Source organism: Lactuca saligna, chromosome 7, assembly GCF_052625555.1.
Source record: "Lactuca saligna cultivar CGN05327 chromosome 7, ASM5262555v1, whole genome shotgun sequence".
NCBI classification, from domain to species: Eukaryota; Viridiplantae; Streptophyta; class Magnoliopsida; order Asterales; family Asteraceae; genus Lactuca; species Lactuca saligna.
The window spans coordinates 32,185,085-32,197,626 of NC_136423.1; the positions used below are offsets into that span (position 1 = coordinate 32,185,085).

The following is a 12,542-nucleotide window of genomic DNA, read 5'->3' on the forward strand; positions in this document are numbered from 1 at the left end:
TTAAAGGTTACACAAGTACTAATGTAAGTTGAGCTAAATTACACATCAGAAGTGGCACACACTTTGTGAGTTGATATAATGCAAAATGACTTATCTTTAAGATATTTTTAATGGTATGGAAAATTTAAAAAAAAAACGTCAGAACCATAAGTTTAAAATAAAAGCACTTTAAATCTTGTAAAATAATTTTTATCAGCTCCATACAATGAATGATAGAATATCTAATAATATTAGAACAAGCTAAGCCAATATGCAGGGCCTGTATGTATTATTACATAATCATTATATAATACAGAGGGTGAGGGGAGTTAGAAACTTCAAAATCTAAAAAAAAAAAAAAAAAAAAAAAAAAAGTCAGCACAAATCTACCTGCTACATTTTTAACAGAAAACAAGTCAACACAAATTTAGTTGTTAAAACTATAAGAAGTTAAACACAAATCTACCTGTTAGAAGTAAGTTTAGGGGATTTAAATCTACAAGCCAACAAAATTGTTAGAAGTAAGTTTAGGGGATTTAAGTTTAGGGGACGTTAATAACACTATAAGAAGTCAACACTCATGAAAAGTCAATAAAAGTCTACCTTTTTGTGAGTCTACCACAACCTGAGTCAAGAACATCAGTACTTCAAACAATCTAGGGTTTCACAAAAGTTTGGTTTGAAGAAGAAGATTTGTGGGGAGGGCAAAATGGTCATTTTACAAGGATAAAAGGGTTAGGTTAAGAAACAGTGATTTAGGGACAAAAAGCTGTAACTTAATAATGATTAACGAATGAAAAATACCTATAGGAATGGCATTTGACAATGAACCCATTAAAGATCTTCATGTGACCTGCACATAAGGGTAAAATGGTAATCTAACGCACGGTGCACGATTATGTTCTTCTAAGTTCTCACCTCCACCATCAGTCTTCCTGATAACACGTACTAAATTGTGCATCTATTAAGTATACGATTGTTATTATGTTATAATTAAGCAAGTATTCAATGTTTTTTGTTAACTAGTGTAATAGATAATAAAAAAAAAATTAAGTGTAAAGAACAATGAAGGTAGTAAAATCACACTTTTAATAGATTCTATAACTGTACACTGGAAAAACAGAAATTAGACAAAACATCATGGGTGACAATGTGCCAACAATGTTTTATTGTATGGATAATTATATTAAGCATCTAATTTTTTTCTTTTTTTTTTTTGAAAATGGAAAGAGGTGTTACGTGAAATTATGAGAAACAAGGGGTGGACACTTATTCCTTGTTACCGAATCTCTTGGCAATTATTGGACGAACATCTTCAGCATCTGCTAGTGTCTCTAGGAAGGGCAGAAGTGTAATTAATGCACAATCTGATGGATCATTAAACCAACTCTTTATTGGAATCCCGTTGTTCACTTGCATCTGGAAAACCTAAAACCACCAAATAATGGAATTGGTGTTATAGATAAAAGTAAACTTTACAATTCAATGGAATGGGAAAAAAAAAAGATAAAATTACAAACATTACCTGTGGGCAGTTGTCAATGATGGCAACTTTGGCAAGATCAACACCTAAAACTGTTAAATCCTTGGTGTAAATTCCATCTGTGAACATACATGAGTCTCTATATGCCCTATGAGAGATGATTTTTCCATCTGGATCCAATATGTCAAGAAGTTGTTTTGCATAAATGCTCTGACTGGCTGTGAACACCACAATTTGGAACATTTCTGATACTCTTTCCAAGAACTCTCTAAGGTAAGGCCTCTGCTTTACATACACAGTATGCTCTTTGAGATCAAAATATACTGAAAATGTGAAGTCTGCATCATCACAGTGTTCCAATGAAGAGTGCACCAGTGTTTCTGCATATTCCAAAATCAACAAATTATTGTTAATGAAACATAGTAAAGAAATTATTGCCAAAATGTTTCCATACCATCTAAATCAAGTGCTAATGTGACAGTTTTTCTTTCAACTTCTGAAAGGTCAGGAAGATTTTTAACAAACATTTGTGGATCCAAACATTCAGCAGGATCCCATTCAGGATAATTATTAACTTCAATCTCCTGATTGCATGATCTCAGCTGATGAATTGCTAAATATAAGCTTGATTCTTCTGAAACCATCACAGGTTCTAAACTGTTTCTGCTGTCATCCTCCTCCTTGTTGCAAGTGTCAATGCTGTCTTCAAGAAAAGGAAGTATCATGTAATCATCATCGAAAAATATGTTTGATTCATCACATCCATAATCAGGCAAACATGTGGCTTCTGTAATGCCATATGATGAAGAGCTCCTTTCAATGGGTGGGCTTGAAACAGACATGTCTGAGATGAAGAAATCTGAGACATTACAACTTTGATATTCACATGAGTTTCTATCTTCATCTCCTGATGATGCCACTTCTATGGCTGAAGAGCAGTTAGTTTGTGTATGATCCTGCAATCAGTTACAACTGTCATAACTAAATGTTGGTAGTTGTAAAGCTTTTTGAAGTAAGAGAAACTCAAATGGGAATCTTGAAGAATTATGATAAAAACACAAGAGACATGGATCTTTGTACATAACAAGGCAGAACTCATGTCAATGGGACAAAAAAATTGCAATTTTTGTCCAACCCAAAAAGGGGGAACATGAATTTGATATTTCCTTTGTAGAAAAGACGAGAATGCCCTTTCGTCCCCATTATCAAAAATAGAGAGCTTGTCCAGTCCAGTGTAGCAGATGCAGCCTATGTAACACAGTTTGGAGATAATTTAGGAACCTGAATACTTTCTTCTTCTAGATGTTCACAACAGTTAGTTTCATCGCTTCTAATGTCCTGCATAGTTGCTTCATTGCAGAAAGAATCTGCTGAAAAACAAAATGAGATCAAAGAAAACAAGATCATCAACAAGATTGATGTTTTCAAGAGTAGAATTAACATAAACTTAGCATGTTTAGCTGCTCAAGAAAATCAGATCACAAGAAGAAAAAAAAAAAAACAACAACACTTGGGTGGATTTTTCAAACTATGGTGTTTTAATGAGAAATGAAAGTAGGATTCTATAATAAACAAATCAATGGAAGTATGTTGTTGTTTGTTGCATTTAACCCCATAAAAAATCTAGTGTAACTGCTAAATTAGGTTATTACCATCGTGTTTGTTAGAAATACAAGTCTCAAGTTGAGCTTCTTGATGGAAACTCCTGATATGTGAAGAAGAGTTCTTGGAAATCTTGCTGGATTTTTGACATACATGGAGGCCATTCTTTTCTCTCAAACACCCCATGGTTGACTTCATCTTCATCTGTAGTGATGGCATTTGTTCTGTGCTTATGATGTGTATCACAATATTGACTAAAAAACATCAGTGGCCAAACAGAATACCTTCAAATGTCTGCAATTAACCAAAAGAAAAAGAAGTAATACATTAAGATATCATAGTTTAATTAGGTTGTTCAATAGCAATCATGTAAAACAGCCATAAAAATTAGAAGTTTTCTTCAGATAACATATTAATAATTCAACGATCTTGCAAAGAATCAAATATGTTTCTTTGAAAAATATTTCTAATTCAACCATGACCTTTATGCATCAAAAGATCCAGACAAACACACGAACTATTTTGAAGAAACGCGTTTTTGGATCAGACCATCTCCATACATCACTTTCACTTATAGATAAATCAGAAAAGAAAAAAATTAAAGTGAGATCAACGTGTGTGCGTGTATGTGTGTGTGGAATCAACCTTCACGCTCATGATCTAGTGCTATAGATTCCATAAAATCAATCAAAAACCCTAATTTCAGTTTCAATTAAAGTCAATAAACAAAGTTCCACAAGCAATCAAATTCAATATATAAAAAAAAATTGAAACGGAAAAGTTTCGAACAAACAAGCTGAAAACTACTACAAGACATTAGCGACTGTTTGTCGTGTTTCGCGCTTCACCTTCATGATCCCGTGTTCATAAATTCAGACGAGTCAACTACGAATAACGATAATCCAACTCCAATTTCAACTAAACGACATTAAAATCAAAGTCAACACAGACGAGACTGATGAAAAAGAAGATGATCGTAAGCGAATTCCTCATAGCCGAAATATTAATTCCAGAAAAGAATCAAGAAAATACAACAAACCTTAATCAAGACGAAGCTGGTCGATGCAGTTGAGTCATGAAGTTGAAAAACATACATATATGTATAGATTTATGCATATATAATTCAATTAACAATCATATCCGTCGTGATCAAAGATCAAATAATCAGAAACTGATCATTCATGTACAGTAAAGATTATGCGTTCTTGATTACCTTTGTATATCAAACCCCCAAACCCAAGTCCTCTTCTTTCTTTCTTTCTTTCTCTCTCCCTTTCTCTGTGATTGACGCGCTTTTATGCAGTCGCTCTCTCTTTATTCTCAAGACCCTTATACTTTGTGAAGGTTGCATGCTTAGTCCCTTTACTAAATATCGTTTGTATGATTGTTATTAATAATAGGTTATTTAATAGTATAGTGGGGAGGGATTCGATGCAAGAGAACTAGTTTTGATAATAACTCTGAAATTTTGAAATAACCTACATATTAAAAACTTTATTTAAATTATTTATCATTTTATTCTTCAAGTACCATATCAAATTATAGGTGATGTTTGAAACTTGATCTAATACATATATAAATACAGCCTGATTTGATATATATATATATATATATATATATATATATATATATATATATATATATATATATATATATATATATATATATATATAAACAAATATATTTAAGGTTATCTATATATGTATCAAATCAAGCTGTATATTGAGAAATTAAATATCTTTTTACTTTTTGTGTCTAAGAATTTCCTATATATTTTAAATGGTGACAAGTATCATTTTATTTAATTTAAATTTGATTGGGATGTTAAATTTATACAGTTCTCATCATCTTTAATAAAATAAGTAGGAATAAAAATAAGAACAAAATGTAAGAGGATATTTAATTTCTCATCTAATATTATAATAGTAAATCTATATAAAAGATTTGTTTATCATCACAATAACTCAAATAAAAATAGCAACCATAAAGTTAAGAAATATAAGCATTTATTATCATTAGAAGAAAATAACATCAATACAACAATGAATCTATATCCATTAACGTAGCATAAGTTAAACAATGAAATTAGACTATTATATCAATTTTGTTTATTCTAACTCTTTATCCGCACTTAAATCTATACACAATCATTATTCTTCCAAGTATCCCAACGTTTATTTTGCTAAAAATACCTATGTTAAAATTATGATCCTTTGAATTTAATAATTAGCTTGGATGATTATGTTTGATATATATAGTTGATATAAATCTTGTATTATATGTAAGAACGCACTTGAAACTTTGATTGTGTTAAATAAGGTAGGCCTTTAAGTATATTTTAATATAATTGAGGTAATCGGGGATGTATCGGATATTGGGGACATAATAGATATAAGAGACCGACTAATTTATATATTCAATTCATTATCATCCTTATTCACTATGTGATTATGTTTAAGCTCACTACTTTGATATGAATCTTCAATGTACTATAATATAACGAAAATGAATTTGACTTAGGACTTCCATGCGCTTTTTGAATGAGAGTTAAAATTAGTTGAAGAGAAAAAAAAAAAATAACATAAAAAAACATGAGGTGTTATGCACTAAATAATTGTGTAGATACATGCTCTACAACATACATACACAAATAATATATTCTTGTTGAAGATCTACAAAACACATGTAAAACATCAAAATAAAAGTATTTATTTAAGTTTAAGCTCAATGATATAAATAACAACTTATTTAAAGTGAATATTCTTTAATATTTCGTATACTTAAACAATTAAAATGATTGGTTTGGTTTACAACTATCAAAATAAGTTAAATGGGTCTAGGTGACAATTGATCAAACCATAAGGGGTTGACAAAATGAAAATGCAAACATATAACTTATCGACCAGTAAAATGATTACACGTATACATGACGGCGGTACTTATCCACCATCTCCTTTCAGCGCGTTCACTCTACTCTCCCAACACTGACCACAAGTTGACTAAAAGTCTCATTGGCAACACTCAAACTTCAAACATTTATTTGTCAAAAAGTACGTTTTTTTTTATTTTATAAAATCAACATTAATTAAAACAAATTAGTGAACGGAAATTTACATAATTTTTAATATATATATATATATATATATATATATATATATATATTAGTTTATATTTTTTTAAACAAGGATTGAATGCAATATTTCAATGCAAAATTTTAACACTGAAGTTTCAATTTTTGAAGGACGAAACCCTCTTTTAGAGGGAAAAAAAACGCCTTGCAAATTATGTTTCCCTCCAATTTCTACAAAAACTTGGCAATTATGTTTCCCTCCAATTTCTGAAAACCCTTGGTAATTATGTTTCCCTCCAAATTTTGAATTCCCAAAAAATTTCAAAACTAATAACACCCTCTAAAATGTGGGATTAATTCACATATTAGATTTCTGGATATATTTTGAAAGGTTTATAACAATATGATTCATTTACCTCAAAATTACAAATAAAACCATAAACGTAAAATGTTAGAGATCAAGTATGGAGAGTTCTCTCCAAAGACGAAGAACGTGCAGATTTTGCAGGGTGTGACGAGGCCCCATGGGAAGATTGATGGGGATTAGTTGGAGACGTGATGTTTATTGGTCCACGTGGACCCACCGGTTGTTGTGTGTATTGCTCAAAACCCGTATTTGGTGGCATCATCCCTTGAACTTGACCCTGCATAAATAGGAATATACTTTCATTGATTTGTTTATTATAGCAAAAGCCAAAACGTGAAATATTGTTGTATAAATAGTTTTATTTTTGAAGTTTTAATTAATTAAGATTCAAGAGATAACACACACCTGTTGATATTGTTGCATATTAATATATCCTTGTTGCTGTTGTTGTTGTTGATACATCTGATACCAATACTGTTGGTATTGTTCCTGCTGTTGATACAACTGATACTGCTGCTGAACATAAGCTTGTTGTTGTGGCGGCAGCCGCTGCGGCTCTGGCGGCATTACATAAGACTGTTGCTTTTGCAGCCATTGTTGCTGATTATGATTCTGTTGGTATTGATATTGCCACATTTGATTGTAAGCTTGTGTGTTCTGGACACCAAGCCCCGGTGGTTCAGTATTTTGCACAGGATACTGAACCATCGGTTGAACCGGTTGAGCCTGTGGCTCAGGCTCAACCGGTTCAGTTCCCTTGTTTTCTTTTGTAGGGTTAGGGTTTTTAGTATTTTGTTGATGTGAGGAACCTTTTTCGGTTTCGTGGTGGTTGGTGGTGGTTCCGGTGACTGGAGAGGAGTTTTGACTGGCGGTTACAGGCGGTTGAGTATCCTCAAGGGCGGTGGGTTCTTTTTCAGAAGAAACCGTTTTCTCAAGCATTTCAGCTTCATTGGTTGTGTTTTGATCTAAATTTTGTGATATTTGTAGCTCATTTGGTTTTGGTTCAGATATAACTTCATGTTCTTGATTTTTGGGGTTGTTATCAGGTGAAGTAGGGGCAAAATGGTCAATACTATGAACCACGGAGGGTTGTGTTTCTTTTGGTTGTTTGTGTGAAGAGGTAGGTCTTCGTATTAGGCGAGGGAAAGATTTTATGTGACGATTCCATGCTTTTTTTATGTCATTCGTGGTCCCACAGTGGTCAACAAACTGTATAATTAGCACACACATAAAAATGGTTAACTTCTTATTTGTATAATGAATGACATGAGATATTGATATAATTTAATAATAATGTGATTTGGAGTAAAAGATTGTTAACCTTCAAATACAAATTTGACAAATCCTCACGATCTTTGGAACTTAAACTTTCTGATTCACAAGTTATAGTAGTCGCCATAATTCGGTCCATTTTCTTCAAATGTCTTGATCCTTCATGTGTCATTGCAAAATTAATCAATTCCTATAAAAAAAACTTGCACTGAGTCAACCAGGTACCCGCCTTAGTACATTGAAGCCACTGTCATTTTAGTTTTTTTTTTAAAGAAGAGAGAGAGAGAAACATACTTCTAGAAGTAATCTGGAATGAGGTACTTGTTGGACACCTGCTATTAGTAAGTTCATTGCAGCATCTGCACTATTAGTGATCTACAAACAGGCAATAAATATGATAATCAAAAATCTTTTCAAACTGATATAACAATAATCAGTTATAAATAAATTTATATAACTGTTACAAAATGCATACCAGGTATTTGAGACGGAAAAAGTGAATATAGAGAATAGGGATAATATGCATCTTCTCCTTTTCTGCTGCCATTTTGAGTGCTTTTTTATAAATGTCCAAAGCTGTATCCAAATTTCCCTGTTTATTATAAAATATAAACAGTTGGTTTTTTTTGCTAAAAATGCAAATAAAATAATAGTCATGATTGATGATTGATTGTGTTTACCAGACGTTTCTCCATATTAGCCTCTTTTATTGCGGTTTCAATGAAAGATGAATCAGATTCAGAAGTATCACAAAGCTGAAATGCAGCACGAGCTCCTTCAATATCTCCTATTTTCTCTCTATATCTTGCATTGAAAATATGCACCTCTGATACATCCTGTATAACAAAATATATACAAGAAATGTGAAAAGATTTCTAATTCTTATAAAATTAAACTTAGTTTGCATCTGATTATGTTTTGAAAAGAATTGGAATCTGTCACACGTTTGATTGTTCAATTCCATTCCTTTGTATATTTCTGTTTGGTTTGTAAATCTGCCAAAGGAATTGGATTTTGGAATGTAAACAATGACAAAATTGCCCTTTTGAATTTTTTTTGTGAAGCTATTTTTTGTTTTATAAATGCATATTTACGAATAAATTGTGGAAACTTGTAAAAAAAATTACAATTTTATTTTATAAAACTATTGGGAACAGACTATTATCCATATCTTGACTGATTCTAATCAGTTTTATACATTGTAAACAAGTTTGGAAACATGTCAAATGTGAAATATCAAAGAAATTAAAGAATTAAAGAGACATAAATTAAAAAAAAAAAAAAACACCTTTAGAAATACACGTGTGGATCTTTCTAAAGCAAACTTTGCTATTTCTCTTCCCCCTTTGGATTCCATAAACTCCACATATCGCATCCAGAATTCAGGGTAATTAGCACATGGGATTAAGCATCTTTCATACACCTTCACAGCCTGTATTAAGTAGATATTTCCTTTTAAATACTTCATCTTATATTTTATAAAACTCATGTATCCACCTTTCATATTATTCTATTTCTATTTTTCTACCATACCCAATCAAAATCCTCTTGCTTCTCAATGAAATCCAAATAATTATGCCAATTTTCCAGCTCTTCATCTTCAAGTGGTTCCACATGAAAAAAGTCCCTCTCCATGTAATTCTCAAAGTAATCTATTTCTTCATGCAATTTGCATGATTTACGATAATACCCCTCACCAATGGTGAGTAGTTTATTTAGGGCTTTAGACCTTTGCTCAACACTCGAGGAATGTTGCAGCTTTTTAATGGTATTCAAGACTTTATCATCTGATGTGGCGAATTCTATGGTTGAATCATCTGTGTAGGGTTCAAGGTTGCGACTTTTTGAGCATGACATGTCCTCTTCTACAAAAGCAGCAAACTCTTTAAAACTGAAAGATGGAAAAACAAACACAAGTTTAGAGAAAGAATTGTTTTCCAGAAATACCCTTTACATAGTTATGATGAAGTGGTTGATAATGCAAACTTACTTGTCATAATATTTGTGTAAACTCTTTGTTGGGAATTTTAGAGCACGAATAAGAATTTGAGCAAGGAAAGTCCATTGCTGTTGAGATAACTCAAATCTGATGTACAAATCCCATAATTTATGAGATAAGAAATCTTTTCCAACAAAAGATAGCCCTCTTTCAAATATTCTGTAAAGTAGAAAAAGAAAAAAATGAAATTAAATGTTTTTTTAAACTTTGTGATAACTGAAATCACCATTCCATTCCTTCCCTGATTCCATTATATCAAACACTATTACACTACCTAACAGTTGCATTATCATTATCGAAGAATGCAGCATCAAATTTTTGGTCAATTATTTTAAAAACAATGATTTTGAGTTTAGAATATACCGACGAACATCATGTGGATCTTCAAAAGCAAGCATACTGAAGCTACAATAATCAACCCACAATCCAACAGAATATGTTGCAGATTCCACTGCACATTCAAAGATTTTAACAGCTTTTTCCATTGTAGAAAGCCTTGTCATGTGATCTGCATACCTCTTCCAATATTCATGACACAATGGAAACAGAGAGAGGAATGACTCATACACTGATGATATTGCTTTTATGTTGTCCTGAAGTAATTCCAAAGATTAATTTCAAGAAATAGCAGACATTCATATAAATGAATAAAATTAACTATGAACCATAAAGAAAGCTTAAAGTTACATGATAAACATTGGCTATGCACAACAGACAAAATAAGAAGCTTACTGAGTTGGTTTTCTCAATCTCTGAAATGAGTGAAGTCCAAGAATCAAAGTCCAATGAGTCACTATCAGCAATTTCATAATCTTCTTCAGGAGAACCAACTGCTGAACAATTAAGGCAATTACAGTCAAACTACACATTACATAAATAGGGCAGCTTGAATTATAATTCTGATGAAAAGGATTCAGAAAATGTTATTTGCACAAAGAAAGGATGCTTGCAATCTGTATTCATTGATTTGTTGATTATAACATCCCACTTTCATTAATTTCTGTTATTTTATAGTATCTAACATTTATAGCAATGTCATCCTAACTTGGTAGATTTTTCAAGGTATAATGGCTTAAAATAGAAAAAATAATAATAACTTGAAAGTACAATGCTATTATTGGGTAAAATTTTCAAAGTACAACGCCATAAGAAAAATAATTTGGAGGTACAGTGTTGTAAAAGAAAGAAATATAATTAAGATGCTATAGAATACAAATAACTCAAAGTATGTTGGTATTCCTTGCATGTAGCCCTAGAACATTAGATGGGTATCTATGTTTTAGATCTTCAATGTTTGGATCATATAAACCACAAAAAAAGGGACATTGAGATAGAAGTTGCAATAATCAGTTTTGTGTTTTTGACAAAAGCTTATGCAGATTCTTATTTTCTAATTGCATAAGGTAAAAAAATAATCCTATTCATTTGTATTGATTGACAAAAACTGATTGAGAATTGTGATGCTGGTTTTCTTATTCCTTGGGGTCAGATTTGGAGAAAAATATTTCTATAAGAAAACTGATGATTGACATAAATGTATTTACTATAACCGTCTTCAATCAACTTTGAAAAACTCACTCTGAAAAAGAAAACATCCAAACGACCCTATAAATGTAAATCGGAAGTCGTAACAAACTCAAATTGCGAATGTGAGTGTGTGAAATGGCATCTAATTCTTCTTGGTTTTAGAATAGACGTATCACAAAATACAAATTGATAAAGATTCAACATCAGCTAAACAACCCTAACGGTGTTTATAGTCACTAAACACAGATTGTCAGCGCCCATTGCTACTGTATCAGGGGTAGGGGTTTGAATCGTTTGAAGGCATTAACGAACAATACCTTCTCGATAGAAAGATACTTTACGGATACTCAAAAAATGTACAAATTCAAATTGTATATAAATCCTTATATATATATATGAAATGAAAAATATATTCAAATTGTATACAAATTCAAATTATTCTACAAGAAGCGCAGAACTCACCTTCAGGCACAGTTTCCATGGCGGAAAGACCATCGGCAGCGTCGGCCAATACCTGCAAGTCCATTTGAGTGAGATTTTACGGTGGCCGGAAGGGTATACGACGAGGAATGACTTCTCTTGTCAAAACTCACAACCCCATTTTATCATTAATGCCTTGATGGACATATTTTTTACTATTGTTGAACAAATTCCTAACTTATTTTTAACTTATTTCGGAAAGTCTTAATTTTTTTTTTTTTTACACGGTGACTATCTTACCTAAAAAGATTATTTTACCATTAATTTTTTAATTTATTTAAATAAGCATATCTTACCTTATCTACCCCACTATTTTATTTAAAATAATATTTTTTTTAGGTAAGACATGAACCAATCGAGTAACAAAAACAAACAGTATGGATCAAACGTGTAACAACAACAAACAATAAGGATCTTCCAAATTAAATATATATATATAGACAAACGTATAAATTGCCCCAAACCATAGGGATCATTTGTGTAAATTACTCAAATATCTATTAGATCATTTGATTTTTTTTAGTTAAATATTTCTTTTTAGACAAAACTTCATAAATGGTCATGTGGTATTCAGAGATCTAAAGTTTAGCCATTAAGTTTAAAAAACCTCACAGATGGTCTCTATGGTTTCAAAACTTTTAACAAATTGTCCTTGTGGCTAACTCCGTTAGCTTTTGGCCTTTAACTAACACTTGATAAATAAGACAAAATTTCATAAATGGTCCATGTGGTTTCATAAAATATAAAGTTTCGTCCGTAACTA

At 31.5% G+C, this 12,542-nt stretch overlaps 2 protein-coding genes across 5 annotated transcripts; both read right to left on the reverse strand.

Annotated features, from left to right (window-relative positions):
* Positions 1 to 206: 206 nt before the first annotated feature.
* On the reverse strand, positions 207 to 4,384 carry LOC145004649 (uncharacterized). 3 transcript variants are annotated; one of them, XR_013662419.1, is made up of 7 exons: positions 4,278 to 4,384; positions 3,115 to 3,358; positions 2,744 to 2,832; positions 1,917 to 2,418; positions 1,505 to 1,842; positions 784 to 1,407; positions 207 to 324 (listed from the first exon to the last, which is right to left on the reverse strand). XR_013662419.1 is itself a non-coding variant. In XM_078963611.1 (6 exons), exons 2-6 carry the CDS (start codon positions 3,281 to 3,283, stop codon positions 1,249 to 1,251), a joined length of 1,254 nt encoding a protein of 417 aa, XP_078819737.1. In that variant the 5' UTR covers positions 3,284 to 3,358; positions 4,278 to 4,384; the 3' UTR covers positions 1,052 to 1,248. The 3 variants fall into 3 exon arrangements, 2 of the variants coding, with proteins under 2 accessions (XP_078819737.1, XP_078819736.1); XM_078963611.1 differs by lacking the exon at positions 207 to 324 and having other exon boundaries at positions 1,052 to 1,407; positions 2,744 to 2,829; XM_078963610.1 differs by lacking the exons at positions 207 to 324; positions 4,278 to 4,384 and adding an exon at positions 4,104 to 4,258 and having other exon boundaries at positions 1,052 to 1,407.
* Positions 4,385 to 6,482: 2,098 nt separating this feature from the next.
* On the reverse strand, positions 6,483 to 11,899 carry PRP39-2 (Tetratricopeptide repeat (TPR)-like superfamily protein). Of its 2 annotated transcripts, none has more exons than XM_078964862.1 (12): positions 11,762 to 11,899; positions 10,505 to 10,602; positions 10,136 to 10,365; positions 9,764 to 9,931; positions 9,307 to 9,664; positions 9,062 to 9,205; positions 8,454 to 8,609; positions 8,249 to 8,365; positions 8,068 to 8,148; positions 7,823 to 7,963; positions 6,907 to 7,710; positions 6,483 to 6,778 (listed from the first exon to the last, which is right to left on the reverse strand). In XM_078964862.1, exons 1-12 carry the CDS (start codon positions 11,823 to 11,825, stop codon positions 6,593 to 6,595), a joined length of 2,547 nt encoding a protein of 848 aa, XP_078820988.1. In that variant the 5' UTR covers positions 11,826 to 11,899; the 3' UTR covers positions 6,483 to 6,592. The 2 variants fall into 2 exon arrangements, with proteins under 2 accessions (XP_078820988.1, XP_078820987.1); XM_078964861.1 differs by having other exon boundaries at positions 10,505 to 10,605; positions 11,762 to 11,898.
* Positions 11,900 to 12,542: the final 643 nt, after the last annotated feature.

Coding starts and splice junctions, on each gene's coding strand:
- LOC145004649 (XM_078963610.1), bottom strand. CDS start 3,283: ATGCCATCACTACAGATGAAGATGAAGTCAACCATGGGGTGTTTGAGA. Junction 2,833..3,114: donor TATTTCTAACAAACACGATG/GTAATAACCTAA, acceptor TTTGTTTTTCAG/CAGATTCTTTCTGCAATGAA. Junction 1,843..1,916: donor ATTAGCACTTGATTTAGATG/GTATGGAAACAT, acceptor TGGAATATGCAG/AAACACTGGTGCACTCTTCA.
- PRP39-2 (XM_078964861.1), bottom strand. CDS start 11,825: ATGGACTTGCAGGTATTGGCCGACGCTGCCGATGGTCTTTCCGCCATG. Junction 10,606..11,761: donor CATGGAAACTGTGCCTGAAG/GTGAGTTCTGCG, acceptor TTAATTGTTCAG/CAGTTGGTTCTCCTGAAGAA. Junction 8,610..9,061: donor CCACACGTGTATTTCTAAAG/GTGTTTTTTTTT, acceptor TTTGTTATACAG/GATGTATCAGAGGTGCATAT.